The sequence below is a fragment of the Myotis yumanensis genome, unplaced genomic scaffold (assembly GCF_028538775.1).
Source record: "Myotis yumanensis isolate MYYU_CA2020_CCGP unplaced genomic scaffold, mMyoYum1.0.hap1 SCAF_12, whole genome shotgun sequence".
NCBI classification, from domain to species: domain Eukaryota; kingdom Metazoa; phylum Chordata; class Mammalia; order Chiroptera; family Vespertilionidae; genus Myotis; species Myotis yumanensis.
This window is the reverse complement of record NW_027223763.1, coordinates 42,895,938-42,921,799: the sequence shown is the minus strand read 5'-3', so window position 1 is coordinate 42,921,799 and position 25,862 is coordinate 42,895,938. Positions and strand designations below refer to the sequence as shown.

Sequence of the window (25,862 nt, the reverse complement as noted above, 5' to 3'; positions counted from 1 at the left end):
TCGTGGGATGTGCTTCCTTCATTGAGATTTGTTAGATCAGGTGGGGGCAGGGTTAGGGGATTCAATGAGGGGGAAGAATATTCAGGATCCATCTAGGAAAGGAGTGGAGATTTCTCAGAAAAGCCCCATTTGCCATTTTGTGTCCTTACATGGGCTTTACCATTTCTGATCATGGTGGCACAGGGTGTGTTGCATAGCATGTTAGTGTATTACAATGAGCCTATAATGAGACAAGGGATTAGAGTAAGGTGAAATTAGTTGCCCTGTTGGATTGAGCTAGTCTTGGCCTATTTTAAACAATAAATCCAGTGGGGATGGTCTGATGGTTCCGGTAGCTTTTACAGATTCAGCTGTTTCACCACATACCCTATCTCCCTGCCTAGACTTCACTTCTGTGGTATTTCAGTTCTTCTTAAAGCAGCTACCCCTCCTAGACACATTTCTGAGTCTATTTCCTTTCCTTAGGAGCAGGATTAGAAAAATCATTTGTTTTTCTTCAACTGAATTTCCATTTCACATAGTTTGGAGGCTGGACTGGGATGACTCCCAAATACCCAGCTGTAGAGGACCCTGCCCAAGCATTTAGTGACTCAGATTACACTTTCTGGAAGAGGTCAAACCTCTAGGAAGAATTAGGAGAAAGATAAAAGTGGCCTGTCCAATATAGATCTATCTTCCTGTCGTAAATGTTTCCCTCCAGTCCTGCGTGGTTCAGGGTTCAGGATCTGGAAGAGGAGCCGCACACAAATGAAAGAGAAAAGACACAAGATAATTTGGGAATATTGGGGGCCAGGTGGGTAAGTCCAACTCAGGAAAAGGACTTCCACTGGTGCTCAGGCCGCATCAACCTTTTATAGTCAGAGGTAAACAAGATAGTGGTTACCATAGTTACACAGTTCTTGTGAGTTTCACTTGTTTTGACCATAGTTACACTTCCTGCACTTCCCTCAGCCCATTAGCTTCCCAGATAAGATCTGGGGAGTGTTATAAGGTCAAGCCTAATTATGCTAAGAGGACTGTGCCCTCTAAGCTGGGACTTGTTTGTGACTTTGCCAACAGGTCAGTCCGAGGCTTAACCCTATATCCGTTTCCCACACTTCCAGAAAAAAAAACACAATTGACTGCTTGAGCTTGATATAAACCAACCCTCTTAATGGTTCCTGGTGAGGTCCAGAAATTAAAATGATGACGTTTAACAGGAGAAAAACATACAGATTTATTTAAAATAAGTTTTATGAGACATGGATGCCTTCATAAGAAAAGAAAGATCCAAAGAAATGGTTGAAATGGTTAAGCCTGAGTGTTTTTATAGGTTTGATGAAAAAGACAGCAGTAGAGAAATACAATAGGACAGGAGATATAAGGCAAGTGTAGTAAACTGGGGAAACTTAGCAGGGCCTTCACTCAGATTACTCTGAGTCCCTCTGTCTTGGAGATAAGCTTGCTCCTTTACTGTGAGTTTAAGGAGGGCACCTCTCCCATGAGGGTCTTACAACTGGTTTCAGGGGAGAAAAGCAAGGGAAGGTCAGACAAAGAGACCTTCCTGCTTCTACAGTTTTCTCATCCTACTTCAGCTTAAAATATTTACTATGCCAAGTTGTCATATTTTGAAATAGTTTATTCTGAACACCATCTCTTAACCATAAATTGCATTTTTAACATTGAAGTGCATTTCCTAAGAGTGCCTTCCCTCTAATTCTCCTTTAGACAAACCTTTCCTTGTCCTCCTAATGTCTCTTTTACTTAGAGCTGACTTTTAAAAACACCTGATTCATCCATGGATGATGTGATATGATGTTCAAGGTCAAGGAATGCCACCCCACAATATGTCACTTTGGCATAAGAATTATCTTTAGCTGAAGGGATTTGAGTTCCTCAAGTCCCTTATCTGCTTATAAAGCAGTGCCTCCAAAAATAACTCAGTTATTATAAACCCCATCCCTGGAGAAGCTCTAATGTTCTCTTGAGAGAAGAGAAGTCAACTCCACACCCAAATAGGCATTGTCACAAACTACACTCTCCTATCTATTCTCCTAAGAGCCCATTTATCTTTCCAAAAGAGCATTTGTGTTTCCATAAGTGCCTTTTCTTCCCAGCTTCTAAGAAGTTATTTGTTCTCCCAGAAGTGCCTCTCTGCTCTCCATCTCCCCTTTTCCCCATTGAGATGGTATATAACTCTCAAATTTCACCAATTCCTTTGGGTATTTACTTCCATGTGTGATGTCTCTGTGCTTTACAATTAAAAAATAATGCACTTATATGCCTTTTCTCCTTTTAATCTGCCTTTTGTCAGTTTAATTTACAGGTCTCAAGTCACTGAATCTAAAAGGATAGAGAAAAAGCTTTTTCTCCCAGGATTTGCTTTAAAATAATGTACAAGTTAATGTACAAGTGGAGAGTGGATGAGTAAGAATTAGCTGTGGGTTGATGGCTATTGAGATTGGTAATGTCTCCTTTACCATTCTCCAGACTAAAAAGTTTTAACAATTGATTTCTGTTGTTGTCAAGAATTTGCTAATTTGGTTTCCCATCATTCTTATTAGGGAAACAAAGAAGGATTCATAGCTGAAAATTCACTCACCATATTTTTGGAGGAGATATTTAGTTGTCTATATGGGTAGAGTAAGTGATCATCCACAAGTAAGCTACTAACTATTGTGTATTACAGGCCTATAACATGCTAGGTACCTGTGCGGTATTTTATAAACACTACTTTGAATCTTCACAAAAAGCCTTATTATTTTTATCTCCATCTTGTAAGTGTGGAAACTGAGAATCATAATTAAGTTGACCAAGATCACCCAGCTAGTAAATAACAGATCTGGGATTCAAACCCAGCTGTGTCCTCAGCCTGTGCTCTTTCATTCATATACTTGACAAATGTTCCTGAAGGCCTGCGCACACCAGGCATTTTCCAGAGCAGCGAACTTGGAGAATGCCATCTCTGCCCAAATCAGCAGAATCTACAGTCTCCTCCTTCTCCCCTGAACCACTTCCAACCCAGGATTTGACTTCTGGGCAGAAAAGCAGGACCTGACACGAATTTTCTTTCTCTCGATCACATGGAAAGCCAGGGTACAACAAATTTATTGTCAAGAAATATATTGAGAAACAATCGATAGTTTTTCTGACAATTGGATTTCCAGATATAATCTTCAATTCTTCTAGAGAATAAATATACCTGACATTTTTAAAAAATAGATTTTTTCCATTTTCTATTAACAATGCAGAATGTTATTAAAATTGTGCAAGACAATAGGTTTGCTTTGTGTAGAATAAATTCATTAGGATAGTTAAAGCAAATATATTTCAGATTTCTTTTTGTTGGTTAAGAGAACTGGCCAAAGTCATAGGGCAGAGAGGCTGCATGTGCCCAGGAAGTGTTCTTTGTCTGGGACAGTGCCAGAGACCAACAGTTACTAAGGTGCAGCTGGCTGTATGCCCAGTACTAACTCAGGTCAGATTTTATATCATATTGGACCTGATGGCCATTTCTCTGCCATGTGATCATTTCTGCAATCTCAGGAAAGTCTGCCTCCCTTCCCTGAACCAACAGAGTGGGACATGAGGCAGTAAGACTATAAGGGAGGGAGGGGAGAGGAAAAGAGAGAGAGTAAGAGAGAGAGCGGGGAGGGGGGGGAGAGAGGGAGAGAGAGGGAGAGAGATAATGAACATGCACATTTTAATTTTTGGAGACACAATATACTAATTCATCAGCACATAGATTCTGGTCTATGGCAGCCCTTTGTGGTATTTAGCCCACTGGTAAGAGTTCCTGCTTCCATTTGTTCTAATTTCAGCCATTTTTGTAAATGACTAAAGCGATGGGCTCCTAGCTTCATTTCTCCTCCTGCGATGTATTTAGGAGAAAGAAGTAGAGTGAAGCAGAGAGCTATTTTTGAGACTAGCAAAGGGACCTTGGACCCTCCTCTTTATATTTTAAAGGGAGATTTAAAAGAAGCCTTCTTTTCTGGTTAATTCTTGCCTATTTGCTCACAGTGGTGGGTGGTGGTGGGTGAGACAGTGGGCTCCATGGCCATATTCTCTCAAAACCATGTTATTATAGCTCAAACTTGCTCCCCAGCACTGGGTCTTATTCATCAGGACTCATTGGTTGTATGAGAATAAAATCCACTCAAAACAGCTTAAGCAATAGGAGAACTTATAAAAAGGGCAAGGAGGTGGTTTAGAATACTCCAGAGCAGGAATGCAGCCAAGCCAGGAGCAGATGGGAACCGGGGCCTCAAACAGAGTCGGAGTGGATCTCTCTGTGTCTGCTTCATTCTTTGTCTGCTTATTCTCTTTAAGAGAGAGCCTAGCTCCCTCTGCTTTCTTTCACTGATAGAAAAAAATTGTCTTCCAACAGCTTTTAAGTTTAAATATTATAGGTGTGACTCTCCAGAAAAATTCCACCCCCCTCGATCTCCTTCTCCATCTCTCCCCCTTTCTCTCCTTTGCCTGTTCTAAATTCTTAGAGAAGACTTGATGTTCAATCTGGGTCAATTGTTCACTTTCTGACCAATTAGCCAGATAGATTTTGCTATAAAAGATGGATCATAGGGAAAAGTTTGGTTCAGAAGAGGACCTCGTGTTGTGAAGAAACAAACCTGGGCTCAGGGTTCTGGGCTCAGGGCACCCAGTGCTTATGCCAGCTTGGCCATAGCTGACTGTATGAAGATCTATATTTTTCTGGGCCTCCATTTCCTGGGAGGGAGGTGGATTAGATCATCTCTGTGGCTACTTAGGGCTTTTACCATGTGCTTTTCCTGTTGTAGTGGAAAGTGGTATTGGTGTAATAAGGGAGAAAAGTCTTGGGAAGAGAACTATAAAGCTTATTAGCAAAATTCAATCCTTCTGATTAGGGACCACTCTTGGCATCAGAAAAGGGATGCTTTACAGGATTATTCTTATGGGTGCTTGCAGGGTTGATGGATACTTATGTACATGGCTAGGGGGAGGAGGAATGGAATTTCACATATATCATTGATATTTAGCGAAACTGTCCCGTTGCTATCACCAACTGCCTGGATGTGACATGTCTGTGCCCAAGACTGAAACTGAGGCCATGGAAGCAAGGGGAGAGGTTGCTCTGTGGAAAAGTCAGCATTTTGAAAGAAAAATTCCTTGTACTTTCTATAGTGTGCATGCAGGCAAGGCAGAGAGTAGAAGGTGAAGATGCCCTTCTGTGGCTAGAACTTAGAGCTGACTCCCTGACCGTTACCAGATGGGGACAAAGCCCGGAGCGGGTCTGTCTCAGGCCGGACTGTAGTGTGTGGGTTCTTTCCTACTTGGTGTAGGAAAGATTTCACAATACGAGTCCAGGTGAGTTTGAGAGGATGTATATTAAAGCTGGGGACAGTGAGACAAAGGACAGGCTTAGGGTAGAAGAAGCAATAGGAGAGAGCCTAGGCTTGCTCTGCTTTGGCTCTCTAGATATGTTATAAGAGCACAGTTAGCCAAGGCGGGGCTGCTTTTAGCTCACTGGGAAGTCAGAGAAAAGGGGGGCCTTGGAGACAAGTTCAGGGGGTAAGCCCAGACAAGCTGCTGCTGCCCACTGCTCCCCAGGTTGCAAATGTAGTGGGGACTCTGAGAGTTTAGGAAAGAAAAGTAAAAATGCATGACTGAGAGAAAAGAGAGGCCAGGGCATGCTCCCGAGGGAGCCCATGCTGGGTCTTTGTCTTGAAGGTTTTAAATCTTTCTTCTGCGGGTGGGAATTCTAGGAGAGATCTTAGGGGAGGGTCATAAGAAAATATTTATTAGTTTTCCAGGTGTGTCCTTTAATATGTTGATTCATCAAAATAAGTGCATAGGGGAGTTTGGGATTATTTTTAGGTCAGCTTCACTGCTTTACTTTTATCTTGGATCTGTCTGGCTCTAATTGTTTTTCTTGTTCTTCTTCTTGTTGTTTGTTCCCCTTACTTCATTCGTTCTTGAGTTTGGCTGGCACAAGTGGCACTAATTGAGTCTCTGTTAGCTATCTCCCCAACCAGGTGATTTAAGCTGTTTATTCTCTGGTTAGAGAGGAGAAGTATCAACCATTTGCTCTCAAGTGTCCTTCGTGAGGGAAAAGAAGGTCTTGAGACTGACTAGCTGGCTATAAGTGGATCAAATTGTTTGGACTTGTTTAATTATTTTGAATCAGTTTCCCCATTCCACTTGCCAAGGAATTTTCCTGGATTTTTACTATCCTGCCTCAATCATACACTATCCCCGCCAACTCTCCATTCCTTCATTCCTACTAGACTCACCTTTTGTCTACATCACCTCTCATCCGTTGGTCATTCTTTATTCTTTTTAGTCCACCAGTTCTTTTTTGACTACACTTGACTCCCTACAGACTTTGTACTCCAAGTCAGTTGTTGACCACCCCCAACAATCCTCAAAATTGTTGCCCCTTCGACCTCCCACTCTGTCTTCCACACCAATTAAAGATCCCTCAATCCATCCACCACTGACACAGGTCACCTGTCTTTCCTTCTGAGCTTTGTCCTCTGGGAATTTCTCTGTATCTCTCAAATCTCCTGTCCAACTCAGCCAAAATTCTACTGCATCCTCTAGCCAAGATTAGATCCTGACACCTGTCCCTTCAATAACAGTATATACATTGCAACTTAGTTTTTTTCTCTCTCCACTGACATCTTCCAGGCCTTTTACCAACAAACAACCTACTTCTTTTTTGCCTAGGTTTAATACCCAGAATACCAGTAGTTATCAAAAATAAACAAAGTAAACACAATGTTTTAACCCAGTCTCTTGGTTATTGTTAAATTTGGTGGAACATAATTTCAGATCAGGTTATGGAATGAAAGGAACACATTTTGAATAGAAACCCCAACTCCTACAGGCTTCAACATTAAAAGCAACTGAAAATCCTAAAGAGGAGGCAAAGGGAAGGCTTGATTTTGCAATTCAGTGATGTCATCAAGAACTTGATTTCTTTGATTCTGTCTATTTCTCCTTCCACGGTGTCAACTTCATGGAGTTGAGGCCCCAAGATGGCTAGAGCAACATCCCGACCTACAGACTTCTTGGGTCGCCTCTACAGGCAAGAGAAATTTCATCCCCACATCCCCAGCCAGAGTCCTGAGGTTTACTTTATTGGTCTGTTCACTTCTGACCAATCACTTTGGTTATGGAGTGAAATGTTATGTTGCCATAGTGTCAGTCACATGTTCTATCTATTCCTGCAGCTGGAGTGGAATTTTCTTTCCTGAAACCACATGACTATCCTAAAGTAGAGTGTTTGCCTTCTGCTTGTGTACTTGCAGGGTCTATAGATTGGTTTGGACCCCACTTACTGACTCATCCCTAAATCTATGTCTGGTAGGTGTTCTAACCTCTCTTAGCTCCAACCCTCCCACTTAAGTCAGAGCACTAGATGTTAACAAAATACCACGTGGAAAACTCCGGAATTATGTGTAGAACTCTGTGGGCAGAGATGAAAGGATGCAGAAAAGTGGTAAGGGGGTAGGAACCTCTTGGCCTTATAATAGTTATGTGGTGATGTCATGTCTTTAACTCTCCAAACATCTGTTGGGAGGCTCCTGTTGCTAAAAGTGGAATAGCTGATTAGAGGACAAAGTGAATAGAGCATCCACTGAATTCTGACCAGAAAGGAAAAGCCAGTTGGTGAAACAGAAGGTGTGGGAAACATGGGAGGAAGTGACTGAGTCACCTCGGAATTCATAATGGCAGAGAAAGGAACAAATGGGCATGTTCAGGCACATCCATTGGTGTTTTTTTTAATTATAGAAGGGTAAAATGAGGTCAGAGTCAATTCTAAAAGGGACTATCACTTAAGAAGAAGAGTAGCTTTGAAAAAAGGAACACCTACTCTGTAATTTGGGGTTTTCCTAATGAGGACACTAAGGAGGCATAAAAGAAATAGAATGTGTTTAAGGAATAATCCAAGCCTAGATTTAGAAAGAACATAAACAGAATCTTGGAGGCAGAGCATGTAGTCAAAGATGAGTATAAAATGATGGCTGTGGCACAAATCTGCACAAATGAAACATCTTGAAGACTAACTGAATAAATTCACACTTGGGGGAAATGTTAAGACCATCATGTTTGCAGGGCATTGTCTGCCTAGGACTGTACATGGTTGCCATGCTGCCTCAGGTCTTCCCATTAGTCCACACCATTTTGTTCTTACATTGTACTTCCTTAATTACCTTTCCGTATGCACACAGGTCTCACCCTGTTCAACTATAATTTTAGTGGGGTCAGGAACTATTTTACGTATTTCTTTTTATCTCCCACAACATCTAGTACAGTCTCTTGCATGTAGTGCATGCTCCAAAATGGAATATTATTGATAAAGAAATAGGTTAAGTTAATGAAAATTTCAATGTTGAAGCATTTGTTATGGTAAAAACGGCGTTGCCATAAGCACAGTGAGAAACTCAATTAGCTTCAGAAGTCAATGGGTTCAGTCTTGGAGGTCTATTAAGGTTGCAAAGTACTTGGGATTAGGTTCCAACATCACTAAGGCAGAAATCTAATGTGGACAAAATTACCATTTAAATCCCTTAAATTTCAGTGTTTCTTTATAAGTGGTTTCAGTTACATTGGAACTTTTCAGCCTTAAGTTGAACACAGATGAAGATCTTGGTTTCTGTTTGGGGGACCTGCTGCACCAAAAATTATGCTTTTCTGGGTGTATGAGGTGGTAACGATGATGCTGTCTGCATTTTTCCAAAGTGGGTATTGTGAAGTATGCATATTCACAGTATCTATGATTGACCGCTGTAATTATGTAGTATTCAGATATTGATGCCTAATGAATTTAGGTGAGTGATTTAATCCTTCATGGCTCCATGGCTGATAACCTTTTGGGGGAAATTGCCTATCATTTGGCAAATTTAAATAAACAAATGACATTGAAGATACCTTTCACTAGGAGTTGGACTTGGAAGTCAGTGTGAAGACAGAGGAGAGAATGAGTCCCCTACACTCTTTATAATATTTCCTCCTCTTCTCCATAGTGGTGTCTCCACTTTCTACACTACCCAAAATATTGGATATAGTAGAACTGCTCTTCATTCCTTTAACAGATGTGGACTATTGCCTCAACCAACAGATAGGTAGACTGTTTGGGATGAAAACACTACTATCAACCTAACACTGTGTCATAATTCAGAGGTGACATTTTAAAACATCAGTTTTAGAGGGGAAAGTGCAAATCCAAGTGCAATGTTTAACTTTGCTAGACTCAAGAAGCAATTTTAATGATCCTGATGAATGTGGATACCAACAGTTGAATAAATTAGGCAGAAAATATAAGTCTCATCATAGGAACAATCTAGCCATTCAGTGATGGTCAATAGGCAATAGTTGACTGAGAAATGAGCCATGAGGTCAGCCTATATTTGAACACCATGAGTTATTTACCTCAATTGCTCAAGAAAGGTTGTCTTGTTTTGTTGATATTGCTGCTATGGAAAAAGAAAATCATGAATCTGGACATCCTCCCCCGTAATATTAACCATCTGCCCAAATGTAATCTACTTATTTCCTGGCTGACATTTGACTTTTGTGGTTCTTTCTTTTCATAGTGATTATGAAAAGTCCCTAACAGTGACTGGTGCTCACTTACATAACATAAGACAGTCATTGGAGGGCTGGCCTCCAAGTTCTTCAACTACAAGTCCCCTTCCTCCATAATTCCTTAAATTCTAATATTAAAGCTCCAAGAGGGTGGCAAGGAAAACCCATGTTGCTTGTGAAAACTCCCCAAGGGAAATATATTTTGAAAGTTTTTTTTAAGAGTTAACTTTCTAAGGGTAGAAGAAAGTTGTAAGCAAAAGGATGCAAGGCCAAGGTCAACTAACTCGATTGAAGGGGAAAGGGATGAAAGCCTGTTTTTCAGGATCTCTCCAGGTGCAGAGAGGAATGGTTTCTCTGCTAATGGTGAGCAGCTGTTCAAACAGAGGTGCTAACCTCAACCAAAAGTAGTTGAAAAAATAGTGTTTAAAACAAGTGACAAGATGCTATCTATAAATTTGAAGGATTACACAGCAAAGGTTGGATTAAAAAAATTGGAGACTCTCAAAGATACTCACTCCTTAAACCAGTGATTCCCAAAATGGGCGCTACCGCCCCCTGGTGGGCACTGCAGCGATGGGGGGGGGGGGGGGGCGCGGCCGTGATGGCCACAGGTGCATTTGTTTTAACTTTTTTTGTATTACCTTTCTATTCTGAGTTCAATAAATACTTTCATAATTTCAAACTTCAATGTTTCTAATTTATACCTTTCTTTACTATATTTTATGAAAAAGGTAGAAACATTAATACATATATCTTTCTGTTTAATTGCTATTAAAATTTTAAAAAAATTGATTTCCAGGGGGCACTGAGTAATATTTTTTCTGGAAAGGGGGCGGTAGGCCAAATAAGTTTGGGAACCACTGCCTTAAACTTTAGCTATTTTCCTCAAACTTTGACTTTTATCTGGTCTCTTGACTAATGGGGTTAGTCCCATTAGAGAGAGATAAGACCTGGGTCCATGAGCTCAAGTTTGTGCTATATAGCTAATTCTGGGGGAGACTCCATAATAATTTGGAGTGATACCCATAACTAATTATACACTTGGAAGTTTTCTCATCAGCCTGAAATCTGACGGAGCCTTAAATCATTGAACAGAAGGGAAGAGTTCCTTTCTGTTGAGCCTTGTTTCCATATATAAGAAAATTAAAAATAACAGCAATGAGAAACCTGGTGCCTGGTGAGGGTCCAGACAGAGATACATTCAGTTTACCCCTACTTATCAATTAATATTTTTCAGTTCCCTATCACCCTTTTTATTAATTCAAAATGCTCAGTTGGAGGCTTCTGGGGACAGAGGTGGTGTTGCATCCTCATTTGCATTTTCTCCACCCCTACCTTTCCTTCAGTAGGTGGTTCATGCTGACCTGGGAGGATCTTGTGAACCTTTAAAAGCCCCACTGAGTCGAAGCAAATGTAAGCAGGGGAAATGGAGAGACTAGCTTCATCTCTCACTTGGTGGGTGATTACCTCTTGGAGATGGATGTGAAAGCCAATAGTCAGGAGAGAAAGATGGAGCTGGAGCTGGAATTTCAGACTCTTCCACTGCAACCTCTGGGTGAGGTTCAGGGTTGCTCCCGAAGGCGGAAATTGGTTCCGATCCAAGTTCTCTGGCTTTTATTCTCAAGTGTGGACCATAATTTCAAGCCAATTGAAATGGATGCCATATTAGTGGAATTTATATTGCATCACTTTAAAAATGTTTCCCTTTTCCTTGGCCCTGAGCAGTGTGTTTCTCTCTTTTCCTTCTTCCTCCTGCAGAGAGAAAATACTGTGTGAGGGGTTAATGATTTTATGACCATGCAGCTGGCCGCGGTAGATCACAGAGCTCAGTGCAGAAATCCAATTATTTCCTTTGAGATGAAAACCAATACTTGGGAGAAGGACCTCTGTGCTTCAGGGTTGCTTGATTTAAGATTTTGTTCTAGAAAAAATGGGTTCTCTGATGCAGCTTGGCTCCTGAGTCATAGAAGCTTGCCTTTCTCTCCTGCTTGATGCTGGCTACCTGAATACACTTGGGGTGCAGGAGCTAGGACAAAAAGAACCATTAGTTTCCGTTTTGGGCTACTTTAGGGTGAAGTATGGTAGCAATCATCCCAGGTAGAAACTATAGTTTAACTCTAACCCTGCTGTTTGGATTAACAATAGAAAAGTTATTTTGATTTTCTGAATTACAGTGGGGCCTTGACTTACGAGTTTAATTCGTTCCGAGACTGAGCTTGTTAACTCAAATTACTCTATCAACTCAATGCAAAAAATCTGCCAAGAGATAGCTGGTATCCCAAAAAACTTGTTAGTCGGGACACTCATAAGTCAAGGCCCCACTGTATATAAATCATCCCATTTGATTGAATGCCTTATTGATTGTAATGTGAACATCCCATTGATTGTGATCTTACTGGTTTTAGAAAGCAAATTCCTCTGTACCTGGGAACCAGGACTGGCTCTGTTGCAAAGACCACAGCTCCCTCTTAACATTTTTTACAAGCAGGTCACCGTTTAGCCAGGGGTGAAGACCCTAACCTTTCTAAGGTATGAGACTGTGACCTTTTGGGAGTATGAGTCTGTAACCTGTGACCTTTCTAAGGTATGAATCTGTGACCTATGTTGAGAAATGGAGCGACGAACTTTGTGTGTGTTTAGCCAACCGTTTTTGTGGATTTTGTGAATAAAAGCTTACTTCTACATCTGGTCGGGGCTGCAGTTCAGCCTCTGCTTCGGCAGGGTGCTGTAACTGTAGTCGCTGGCCAACTTAATAAAGGCTCCTAAATTTTGATCTGAGTCCCTGGTGGTCGGCTCTGAGGGTCACTCCATTACAAGGGCATAGGATAAATGTTAAACTAACATTAAATACTGTAGGCTGTTGATGGTGATTCCAGCAACTTACTGTCAATGCAGGAAATACTTGGGGAGTAATTTGAAAAGAGAAGCTGCCACTGAGAACTAAGCCTTGGTGAGCAAATGTAGAAAGAAATATATAAACACATAGAGAGATAAGATCGATAGCTAGAAAGGCCTGGGATTTTTCATTAGCTTAGAGTGCAGAGGAGAATTTCAAACTCCAAATCAAAGATAGAATGTTTGTATTTACTTTCTTTTTTTAAAAGTAGCAATTGCAAAATGCAAAAAGAATAGAAATAGCTGCATGGTTTCCCAGTTACCAGAAACCACTCTGGAACCTAACCCAATATTCTCATCTATTCCCCATCTACCTTGTCCCAGAAATCTTGTGGAAAGATAAAATGATGTACCTACAAAGAAGCCCAGAGAAGGGAGAGAATTAACCAAGGACACAAAAGACTTAGAGTTGGAAATTAAATAAAAAACCTAGCAGAAGGGGATAGGCCAGAGTGTGGACCTTGAAGTCAAAGAGATCTGGGTTTAATTCCAGTGCTGCAGCGTAAAAGTGCTGGCCTCCTACCTGAGCTTGCATTCTTCATCTATAAAATGGGAAAATGATGCTTGCTTAGGTAATAATGAAGTATGGTAGCAATCATCTCAGGTAGAAACTATAATTTAACTCTAACCCTGCTGTTTGGCTTAACAATAGACAAGTTACTTTGATTTTCTGAATTGTATAAATCATCCCATTCGATTGAATGCCTTATTGATTGTAATGTGAACATCCCATTGATTGTGACTCTACTGGTTTTAGAAAGCAAATTCCTCTGTACCTGGGAACCAGGACAGCACAATTATCTCAAGATCTGAGGGTTCCAGATAATGTTTCCCTGTCAACTCAGTGGTCTCAAGACTCTAGGGCTCTAGATAATGTGTTTCTATCAACTCAGTGGTCCTTCAGAACAGAAGAGGGCTGGACCTTCTGTTCTTAAAGCAAGGTGGATTATGTCTTGCCTTAGGAGAAACATCAAGTTTGTTGATGTTTTTTACACCAACCACTCAGGGGTCATTAGAGAAAGTCTCAGTCAGCTCCGGAAAAGACTAGCAGATCGGGAGGAGGCCTGGCGGGCGGAGGGCAACTGATATGAAAACCTTTTCTCCTGGTCCCCTTGGCTGACCACCCTCCTGTCATCCCTAGTGGGCCCAATAATCCTCCTGTTGCTAGGTCTCCTTTTTGGCCCCTGCATTGCCAAACGCTTCCTCGATTTCATACAAAGTCGAGTACACACCCAATACTCCCGAATCTTAGAGGAGGATGCTGAATCAAGGATTTGATTCCTGTAAAGACCAGTAGGGAATGTAATAAATGCCCCAGGGCTTAGGAACAATAGAAGGTTACAGTTAAATTAGGTCATCACAGTCTCTGGCTCTGTTGCAAAGACCACAGCTCCCTCTTAACATCTTTTACAAGCAGGTCACGGTTAAGCCAGGGGTGAAGAGTCTAACCTTTCTAAGGTATGAGTCTGTAACCTGTGGCCTTTCAAAGGTATGAGCCTGTGACCTTTCAGGGGTATGAGTCTGTAACCTGTGACCTTTCAAAGGTATGAGTCTGTGACCTGTGTTGAGAAATGGAGTGACAAACTTTGTGTGTGTTTAGCCAACCACTTTGTGGTTTTTGTGAATAAAAGCTTACTTCTACATCTGGTCGGGGCTGCAATTGGGTCTTTGCTACGGCGGGGTGCTGTAACTGCAGTCGCTGGCCAGCTAATAAAGGCTCCTAAATTCTACCCTTTGGCTCTGGTGGTCGTCTCTTACGGGTTTCCCCATAACAATATGTTAAGAGCATTAGTGATCGTGTACACAAACATATTTTCCCCTTATAGTCCTGTAGAGTAGGTGAAAGGGAACAGCAGGTAGTAAGACAGAAAGGAATTGGGACTCAGATTATGGAGCAACTAAAATTCATCAGCTGTGTCTATCAAATGCTTGGTCACAAGGGAAAGAGATGGACTTAACCAACAGTGATATGGCGTGGCCAAGCCTATTAGCAGCTCAATGGAAGCCTATGGGAATGATGATGTTGTGGAATAGCAAAGCTTTTCTTGTACGTCCATAGTTAAACTCTTGAACACTGACTTGATCCTTACTCCAACATAAAGGTATATAAGGCGGGATTCTCACTTCACATGGGACATCCTGTCCTCTGAACCCTGGCAATGCCTCTATGAAGGACCAGGACCCACTCACTCAAATGCATCCTTTCCTGGCATATACCATTTGCACTGCTTATTGGCTGGTTTGGTGGTAAACTGAAGTGAAAGCAGGCTAAAACCTTGTCCAAGGCACTGTTCTTGTCAATCCTAAACATGTGATCTAGTGACTTAAGCCAAAGAATAATGAACTAAAAGGATACAGTCAGGGTAGCTCAGGAGATGAAAGGAAATGCTGAGCAGCCAGACCTCAGCAGATGGGAGTCCAGGCTTGTCTGGGGATCTGTAGGAGGCAGGAATAAATGAGCAGTCCTTTGGGGGTGCCACTATTAGGATTGATTAGTTTCAATGATTTTTTCCAAACTTGGGTCACTCCCCTGAAAATTAAAATTCCTAGAGGAAAGAATCTGACTGGTTCAGCTCAGGCCACATGTTTATAGTCCCACCCAGACTCTGTCAAATGAAAGAGAACATTTTCTTCAAGGAGAAGGAAGAAGGGAAGCTTAGTAGGTGAAAACATCAGCTGTCTCCCCTCTGGTTAGGACTCTTATAGAACAGTTACAATCTCCTGATATTATAGTTCCACAGTCTCTCTGAGGGAAGCTGCCTTTGCAGAATACAGTGAGAAATTATTAACCAAGGTGTATCCACAGTTTGTATGTCACATCTGAGCTAAGTACATCTATGTCAGTTGGTGAACAAGTTTCAGTAGAAAGCTCGTTAATAAAACTGCTACTGAATATCACAAGGTCCAAAATTGCAGGGCTGTGTTTTGAGCAAGAAGTCAGTATTTTGTAAATACACCTCCTACTGTGTGCCTAAGGAGCTTCTTCGATTCTAGGTCTTGTTGTTTAAAAAGGTGTATCTCCTAAACAGCCAGAAGATAGGAGCTGCTTGGGGTTTCAGCAAGTGTCACAGAAGGGCTGGTGTCTTGGTGCTCCAGGGCTGAGTTGAGCATAGCCATCTGAAATGGTTCTCTGGGGAATAGCAGACAAATCTCAGATGTTCAATCTGCAGCATAACGTGCAGGTTCATCCTGATTCAAAGCATTCAGCAACAGCTCTCCAACTCCCAACCCACCTCCCTGGCAAGCTGGCTTCATCCTGAGGCATGGATCTCCATCCATGCCCCTCTCCCCACTCTCTCTGCCCCCAGGAGACTGACTTTCTATGAACCTAACAATGGGCTTCCTTGCCCATTGACTTCTTCTTGGATTTGGCCAGTGGAGGTACCAGCAGGATAGAGGAGGGTGAGAAGAGAGGGAGATCAAGGCTTCCTCTCTGCTGGACCAGGGATTGACGGTGTCTGTGTTTCACTTGGAAGGCCACTACTCCTGCTTATAGCCCTTTTCTATAGCTACAGGCATAGCTCTCTCCTTATTGTGGGAACTGTTGTTTCTCCTTGTGCCTTCAGGTCTAGCAGTGATAAAGGACTCCCTGCTTTAACTCTCCCCAGTGCTTCAACATGACTTGTTAGTTTCTCTGAACTCTGAACTCAGCTTTGCACATTGTCCCTCATAAAACCCTCCTCAATTACCCTGTTTGAGTATATTTTGTATCTGCTGCTAGGACTCTCCTTGTTATGGCTGTTTTACTGTCCCTATTTTATAGATGAGAAAACTGTGGCCCAACAAAGAGCATGTTGAACCCTCGTTGTCCATCTATAACACTCAGGCTCTCTCTATAACCTAGTCTATTCAGCCATCTTCATATTTAAGAGAGCTCTTGCATTCAGCTAAAGAATTAGACTCTGGCCTTTCAGACATTAACTTATGTGTGGGGATGTATTTTTGGAAGAGCGGCCCTTTCTTCTTCCCACCAGGCATAGGGCCCACTCTGTGCCACCCACCAAATGTGATCTGGGTCCTTGTTTTCAATTTTTGAAGAACCTTTCTTTCTTTAGTTTAAAAAGAATTGCTCTGAATACTGTCTTTTCACCCAGGAATACCTCCTGAGAGTTTGATATTTGCAATCCTATTGAGCAGAACTCTTAAACTTATTTGAAAACAACCTTAATAAAATTTGACTCAAAGCAAGTCCTGAAATACCAGATCAGAGAGGAACCCAATTAGCTACTTTTCCTACTCAAAGAACATTTGAGCTAGAAATGACCTTAGAGATTATCCAGGTTCTTAACCTAATTTTGAATAACATAGACCCTCTTAAAATTTGAAAAAGCTATGAACCCTCGCCCCATAAAAATAAAAATCCCCCCCCTCACACACACACACACACACACACACATACACACTATTTGCAATAATTTTAGGGATTCATTGTCATTCCGAAGCCCACTCCTCATGGATCCCCCAGATTAAGCCTCCCTGCTGTAGGTTAATCCCTTAGATTTACACACAAGGAAGCTAATACCCAGCCAGGTAAAATGACTAGTTCTCATAGCTCATTAGTTGATAGATCAATCAGGTTGGGCTGAGTTATGCTACAGTAACAATCAACACAACTCAGTGGCTAAAACAACATATTTATTTTTTATTCACTGTGGGTGCTCTGCTCCATGTCATTTTTACTTAGGAATGTAGGGTGGCGAATGCCTTCGAGAACATCATCAGTCATGGTGACAGAAGAGGAGAGAACATCTGTCATCATGACAGAAAAAGAGAGAACAGTGCAAACTACTCACTGATTCTAATGCTTTTTCCCCGAAAGGGGCACATCACTGCTGGTCATACTTCATTGGCCGAGCACATCATCTGGCCATGCCTAACCTTGGGTGCAGCGAAACATTTGGTGGTAGCACACATGACTAAGAAAGCTGGAAAAGCCAGATGTAGGACCCAGCATTTTTATTTCTGTCTAGTGCTTGCTACTCTTCCAAGGCTACCATATCATAATCTAATTCATGTGGGTGTGTGTCTAGAAGATTTGCCATCAGTTTAGGAAGTCTGTTTCATACTGGGTGGGTTGGTAGTAATTTTATACAACACTCATTTTTCAAACCCAAATCTTTTTTTTCCTGTTGTCTGTATTGCTCTTATGTTTTCAACCCTCATTTACTTTTTTCTGGCCCTCCATAGCTTGGGACCACGGTGTTGCCAGTGCAAACACAGAGGGGTTTCTGGGTTTGTTTGTTTTTTTACTTTAGCAATTAGTGATAGGCATGGCTCTGTTTTAATCTTCAGTTGTTCATTTATTCCACAATTTACTGAAAACCTGCTTTGCTTGGTGGGTTGTAGTGAGGATTAAACTAGAAATTCACAGAGCCCAGTGCAGAGTAGATGCTCAAAACATGTTGGCTGGTGTGTGTGTGTGTGTGTTTATATTTTGAAATCAATATAGGATAATGATTGAGAGCACAGATTTACTATGAGGTTTAGATAATTTTATTAATCTCTCTGTGCCTCAGTTTTCTTTATTTATTAAATAGGAATAATAATAATATTACCAAATTCTTGGGCTGTAGTGAGTATTAATTATAACACATGTAAAGCATCTACCCAGGACCTGGATCATAGAAACTCGTTGATGGAATTAGTTACTATTCGTGTTATCGGCATAATTACTGGAAAATATGATGGCTGTGGCTGAGAAGAAGCGCTCTTTACTAAAGAAATACTTTAATTTGCAGATCCTATTTGTCTTGCTTTCTCTCTTATCATCACCCCTTCCTTACCCCCTACCCTATTATGCATCGCTGGTAATTGTGTATGGAGAGGGGAATTCATTACCGCCAGTCACTGACAGCAGAGTTGACGGATGCGCTCTGTTTTCTGGCTGTGATATTTACAGCAGCCAGTTAAGACTTAATTTTCTATTATTCCCTGAACTTTGCAGCCTTCATTTTTCATTTTCTGTCTGAGATTCATTTCACTAGCACCCTGGAACCACGGCCAGAAAGACTCACTTACCATCGGAATCAATGAACAAATAGGAAAGACATTTTTACCAGAGATAGGGCACAAGTGATGTGAGTTTAGTTTTGATTCTTAGCAAGAGTTTCATCCTCTCCTTTCCGCTTCCTGTGGCCAACTGCATTTCTCTACCTAATTATTAAAAAAAAAAAATGCCTTGGAGGTACCTGAACTTGGGTGTTCTTGCCTGGAAATGCTGCAGTCCAGGATCTGTCTGGGTGTTATTATTATTTCCTTTTAATCTTGGCCTCTGGACTTGTTTGATATTGTAGGAATCCTTTTATTTTTTCCCTTCTCATGAGTCACTTGCTAGAATTGCCCTATGACACAAAAACTTGTCTAAAGATATCTCAAGGCTAGCAGACCTTTTTCCTGCTCATTATCTGTGGATTCATTGGTCAGTCAGACAGGATTTTGATTAAAGTATTTTTCCACTTGGAGCTCACTGCTTCCTACACAACCCCATCCCCCTAACCCATGAGAGCATTGATCAGGGATGAGGTGGTTGAATACTTTCTCATCCCATTGTCTTTCACTCTGCAGCCCATCACTAAGGTGTTAGCAGGCTTCCTGTCATCCTGGACCTATAACTGCCTGCCTTTCTCCAACACATATACTAGTAGTCACATCATTGTGCTGGGACCAGTCATTTCATACAATTTGGCTATGCCTTCCGAGCCTTATTTCATCTGCGGGATGGGAACTTAACAAAAATGTTCTTCCCTGAGATTTTGGATTTGGGACTGAGAAATAGTTAAGCCAGTCTCCTTATAGGGGCTGGAGCCACAGGTGTGAAGGTGAGGGGCATTAGATGCCAGTTTCCTCCCCGGTGAAGCCAGCACACAGGGAAAAAACAGAGGCAGGAGAGTGTGGGGGCCTAGAGGGTCCTGATGCCACTTGTTCCTACAGCCCAATAGTGCCTTCTTCACTTGAGGCCTAGACTGCACTGTGGAGGGTTTCCTGTGGGTTATGTTATAGAGAGGCAGCATCTCCTTCTGTGTGTTCTGTGGGCCCCTCCTCTCAAGAGACTCTTAGACAAATAACCTGGGAGATGTTCCACACTCTGTCCCCTTCTTCAGTATTTTGGGTACCCCTTACCATACAAAAGATTAGAACAATCCCAGCATTTCCACATTTCTTTGACCATTTTTTTTTGGTGTATCCTTCCTTTAGTAGCAGACCTGTATTTTAAAACATCACTTTAGAAAGTCTGTGTTAAGGTTGAGACCCTGGAATATGGGTTTGTTTTTAAGATGAGGGAATTTTACTGGGAGATGATTTCACATTCTTTGAGTATGTTCAAGACTCTATTTCCTTAACTGCCTTCCTCTCTAACTCACAGATGGGGAGATGGCATGTAGGAGAAGGCTGTGGTGGAAGGGGCAGCTGGATCCAGCATCCCTGTACATGTTCTGCCCTAGAGCAGAGCTTTGCTTCCTCCTACAGAAGCAGGTCTCTGAGACGAGGGTTCAGGTGCAAGTAATTTATTTAGGAAGTGATCCCAGGAAACATTCATGGTGGAATGAGAAACTGAAACAGGGAAGGGAAGACAGCTGATGTGTAATGTGTTATCAAGCCATTTCCTACGGGGGCAACTGAGGCTTTGGGGAGCTCTGAGAGGCAGTGTGGACTCTGCACGTCCAAGTTATTCTACTGGAGTGGCCAAGGATCTGGGCATTTATCCATCAGCTCCTGCAGTGATTGGTTAATGGCTGCTCCTTTTCATTCCCTGGCCCTGCTAATCTGTCACACACAAGAGCAGAGCAGACTCCAGGGATAAGAGAAAGTCCACAGATGGAGGAGGCATGCAGGGACTGGTGTCTAGAAGTCAGACTGGTAAGGGCCCAGGGCAGTGATTCTCAACTGGTGTGCCACTAGAATTCCTAAAACATGCAATACCTCATGATTCAGTCAAGGACACTGAGCTCTTTTCCCTTAGATTGTCAAATGAAAAAGAAAATTGACAACAGCCAACACAACAATAGCCATCCAGTGTGAATGAATCAAAATTATACCTATTTTTTGTCAGATTGGCAAAATATATATTTTTGGTGTGCTGCAGAATTTTAGTAATTAGTTTATGTGCGCCTTGCGATGAAAAGGTTTGAAAATCGCTGGCCTAGGGGTAGGGGTGGGCACTGGAAGTGTTTGCTGCCATCTCAAAGCTAGAGAAGCAGGAGAGAGCATTACTCCTTTAATCTCCTGTTTTTGTAGTGAAGGAAGAATTCCTGATAGTGTGGCAAGTTTCTGTTCATTGTTTCAAGATTCTAGACTTTTACCTGCAGTTTTTCTTTCTGACTTTTTTATTCTAGGTCCCAGATTTTTTATTTGTGTGATTATTATTCTAAATCATATTAGTCCTTCTGAAGAGGCCTGTGGGTACCATCCAGCTATTGCTTTTGTTTTGGGCTGGAATCTCCTCTCTAAAATACCTTTAACTTTGTCTGAAGCAAGGTTCATCATGCTCACGTCTCTGGCTGTTGAATGGAAGATTACTAGTAGGTGGGCCACTTTGGACTATGTCCCTAGATCAGTCTTTTCAGTTCCCTCTCAGCCCCCAGACCAATTCACTTGGACATTCCAATCTCTGCACGTATCTTTTCATCATTAACCAACTATGCTTCATTCCTATGGGTGTGTCATTGTTCATTCAACAAGGATTCATGGAACACCTACAGTGTGCCACAGGCACCACTGCAGATGATCTGGGAGTAGGTGAGAGGTGAGGACTCAGGGGACAGAGGCTCCAGAGAACAGATGTGGAATGAGAAGGACTTGAGTGCAAAGCTCATTTTGGCCTTGGGCAAGTCACTTCGCCTTTCTGAGGCTAAGATAACTCATCTATCAAATGACACCTCTGTTGTGGGCTGAATTGTTAAAGTCTCAGTCTTTGGTACCTCCATGGTCATCAGAGGAGAAAGAGCTGGGAGGCTGAAAGTGGTTTGATAAAGGGGTAGCTTTTGACCCAAGGTGATAGGATTGGTACATGTAGACAGCTGTGCTAGTATGATAATTATATATATATATATATGCGAGTATTTAATTATGTATAGTAGACATTAATATATGTGCATAAATATCTATGCTTAATTGAACTGAAAAAATATTCACTCATTATTCATTCCATCAATAGACATTTATTGGATGCCTACACAAAGGTACTGTTGTAGATGCTAAGGAAACAGCAAAACAAGCGAAGTCTCTACCCTCATCAAATTTATATTCAAGGGGGTGATGTTCATGATTGTTAAGAATAGAAAGATTCTGAAATGACATGTGCAGTATGATCCTATTTTAAACATAAATGTGAATATATAAATTTATATTTTATAAAAATGAGATCATGTGCATATAGTTATAAATAAAGTGAGGGAACTAGAGCAACAGAAATTTGGAAAGATGATTACAAAACTGTTAACTGGGATTATATTTCAATGCTGGAATTACCTTTTCTCATTTTTCTTTATCTGTAATTTCCAAATTTGGGGGTAATAAACTTGTGCTTTATATATAATATTCATTTTAAATTTTATTTTATTTCCTAAATTGTAGTTGACATTCAGTATTATTTTATATTTATTTCAGATGTACAGCATAGCAGTTACACATTTATATAATTTACAAAGTCATCCTCCCCGGTAAGTTTAATACCCACCTGGCACCATACATTGTTATTACAATACTAGAGGCCCGGTACACAAATTCGTGCATGGGTGGGGTCTGGCTGGCCCACCCTGATTGGGTGATCAGGGCAGGGCAGGGCCAGCTGAAGGGAGCGGCCGTCCCCATCCCCTGGTCGAACTCCCTATGGAACTTCTGGTCAAGGGAACAATTTGCATATTAGCCTTTTATTATAAAAGATGATTGACTACATTCCCTTTGTTGTACTTTACATCCCCATGACTATTTTGTGGCTACCATTTTGTACTTCTGAATCCCTTTACCTTTTTCACCCACTCCCCAATGCCCCTGTCATCTGGCAACCATCAATCTGTTCTCTGTATCTGTGAGTCTGTTTCTCTTTTATTGTTTTTTTTTGTCCTTTAGATTCCACATATAACTGAAATCCTATGGTATTTGTCTTTCTCTCTCTGACTTGTTTCACTTAGCATAGTACCATCTAGGTCCATCCATATTGCAAATGGTAAGATTTCATTCTTTTTTATGAATGAGTAATATTCTACTGCATAGATGTACCTCCCCTTCTTTATCCAATTGTCTATTGATGGGTACTTGGATTGCTTCCATATATTGGCTATTGTCAATAATGTTACAATGAATATAGAGGTGCATATGTCTTTCAAATGAGTATTTAGGATTTCTTTGAATAAATACCCAGAAGTGAAATTTCTGGGTCATAAGGCAGTTCCATTTTTAATTTTTGGAGGAGACTCCATACTGTTCTCCATAGTGGCTGTACCGATTTGCAATCCCGTCAACAACGTATGAGGGTTTTCTTTTCTCCACATCCTTGCCAACACCTATTGTTTGTTGATTTATTGATAGCCATTATGACATGCTGTTTAATTTGTATTTCTCTGGTGATTAGTGATGTTGATCATCTTTTCATAGATATCTGTATTGGCCATCTATATGTCTTCTTTTGATAAATGTTTATTCAGGTGCTCTGCCCATTTTTAAGGGATTGTTTATTTTTATAAATAATGTTTTAAAAGGTGTGTATTACATATGCAATTAAACAACTAAGTGCTAAAAGTAAGAATTTAACAGAAGTTGCAAAGAGCCCTTGCCTACTGTCCTTATTCCCATCTCCCAGACAGTTGTCACATTTCTAACCCGAAAGACTCTTTTTGTTATTATTTTTCACATTTCCACTTGAAAGCCTCTGGTCATCAGCTCTTTCCCCCACAGCTGCTACCATCCCCCTTGTTTGTGGTCCATCAGTTTTTGTATTTGAGTAAATGAAATATTTAGCTTGAAGGGAGTGCTTTTCCCAGAGAACATTGTGTCAACTTCTGAAGCCTTGAGCTTTTAAAAGGAAAAATGCCCCATAGCTGCAAGTGGTTGCTGTTCCTGTTTGTTTTATAGTTCTTAAGTGTGCAGAACATGTTCGAATAAAGCTGGCCAGAAATTAGTTCATGGGCTTTACAATGACAAATAAAACCCACGGAATTTGGCATTGCCTTACTGATGTGTCTCCGGTTCACAGGAGGGTTTCTGATGTAAAAGCCCTGCCTGGCCTAAAAGAACACAGGAGATGGGCCCTGACTCACCAGCCCTGGGACAGAACCTCAGCTGTTGGGTGCATTGGCAGAGCCAGATTCTAGGCTGAGGTTCAGGAAAAGTTTGCTGGTCATGGTATCACTTCTGGCAAACACAGTTTATCCTTTTTCCACTGAGGCCCTGTTTGCTGGGCATGACCCGGTTTGTCTGGCAAAGCTCATCAGTGGTGCCCCAGCTTTCCAGAGCGTTCGCATCTTGCGAATAGACTGGGCATGATGGTTTTAATAGGTGCACGGTTTAGAGCATGATATTATCACGTGTTTTTTTTTGTTTGTTCATGTATTCACTCTGGGTTCTTATCCTGGTCCTTCCTGTCTTTTCTTCTGAATTCAAATGCTGGAAATGTTTAAAACTTTGTAGTGCATGTAAATATTTTTTCATCCCTACTGGTCACTTGTGATTGTGGGCCCTGTGGTCACTTTGACTAAAATTAATCAACTTGCCTGTGTAACTTTTTAAAAAATGAAGATCCAGTGGGGGTGATTATAACTTGACTAACGATTTACATGGATGATGAACAAAAGAGAATGAGTTATTTAAAAACTGACCTGAACATACATTGATATGTTCATGCTGCTAAAAGAATTCAAAGTTAAGAAAAAACCCTGATGCCTCATTGCAACAGCCATTTATGTTACTGTTTCACTTTGTAATTTAAAAATTTTCAGTTTTCTATTGCTGTTACGATAAGTACATTAAACTGGCCTATCAGATCTGGCCTCAGCCTCTTCTGCAGCCTTAAGCTGCACTCTAACCAGGGCGTAATCAATTTCCTTCATTTCCCCCAGGGAATGAAAGGTAAAGGAGTTTTCCTTTACCTTTAACTCCCACATTGTATTTTTTCCTGGACCATTTCACCCATTGCTCTCAGTCTGGGTCACTCCTGCTTCTCTGTCAGGTCTCAGCTCCCAAGTGGCTTCCTCTGGAGAATCTTCCCCAGTCCTCTTGGTCTAGGTTAAGATCCCCTCCTCTGTGTGGTGCCGTCAGAACAGGTCATTGTCTGGCAACTTCTCTGTGTCCTCCATTAGTCTGTATAACTGCTGAGAGTAGAGACCCTGTCTTTATGCTACTATTTTATCCCTTGTACCTAGCACAGTGCCTAGTGGGCACATGGTAGGTGTTCAACAAATAGTTCTTGACTGAATGGGTCCACTGGAATAATTTTTTCCAGAGAAGGAATCAGGTTTAAAGTGGTTTTATGAGTCCTGTGCTGCCATTTACTTGGGTGCCTGGATTATCCAATCAATTCAGATTGAACAATTATTGAACACCATTCTTGTAGGCTGCTTCCACCTACACTATTTCATTGATCTTCTTACCTTTCTGTTTTACAGTGGAGGACACTCATGCTCAGCGAGCCTGAAAACTTCATCATGTCACCTGATGGTGAACAGAAAAAACCCTCGGCTTCAGAGACCTAACTCATTGCTCTTGGCCCAGTATCAGGATGCTGCCTCTTTAAACTTTTGACCTTTACTATGCTTTTTTGCTGCAACCATCTGGTAGGCTATTGGATTAGAACTCAGGAAGCCTTGAATTAACTATATAAAAGGTACAGCTTAGACAGAAATCAAACTGGAATCCTAAAGAGGAATCAGGGGAGGAAGCACTGGCCTACGGATCCAGACATCTGGGCTCTCTTCTTACCTTAGTTACTAACTAGCTGTGTGACACTGGGCATGTCACTCAGTCTTTCTGGTCCTTAATTTTCTCATCTACACAATGACTGGGAGTGACTGGATAATTTTTAGGGACCCTCCAGCTTGAAATTCTACAATCTTAACCTTGAAAGCCAGTGTGAGGCAGCACATGTGCACGATGATTAGCGCTGAAGGTATCAGCAAGTCTACTCAAAAGAGCTTACCTCTCAGGGACTTTCCTGAAATTGCATTCTGAGGTAAGAAATAAAGAGAATAAACAATTTCATATCACCCTCTTATTTATGTTTTTAAACATACCAGGTAACAAAATATAACCACGAGTCATGGGGGGAATTGAATGAAAAGAATGAATCACTGGCAGTAGGCCACCTTATCATCATCTGTCATGATTGGCCTTTGAATAAACCAGAATAAATGCTGGCCATCTTCTGCACACCTTCCAGTATTCACAGAACAGGCTTCTTCTAACCCACACTTTTATGAAAATTGTTT

General features: G+C 41.3%; 1 protein-coding gene across 1 annotated transcript in view; it reads left to right on the top strand.

The window, feature by feature from the left end:
- Window positions 1-25,304, top strand: part of CFAP95 (cilia and flagella associated protein 95) — a 116,318-nt gene extending 91,014 nt beyond the window's left edge. Inside the window, exons 6-7 of the mRNA XM_070430151.1 lie at window positions 22,051-22,103; window positions 25,044-25,304. Of these exons, the coding sequence (XP_070286252.1) occupies window positions 22,051-22,103; window positions 25,044-25,179 (189 nt within the window). The 3' untranslated portion in view covers window positions 25,180-25,304. The remainder of the gene's footprint in view (window positions 1-22,050; window positions 22,104-25,043) is intronic.
- Window positions 25,305-25,862: the final 558 nt, after the last annotated feature.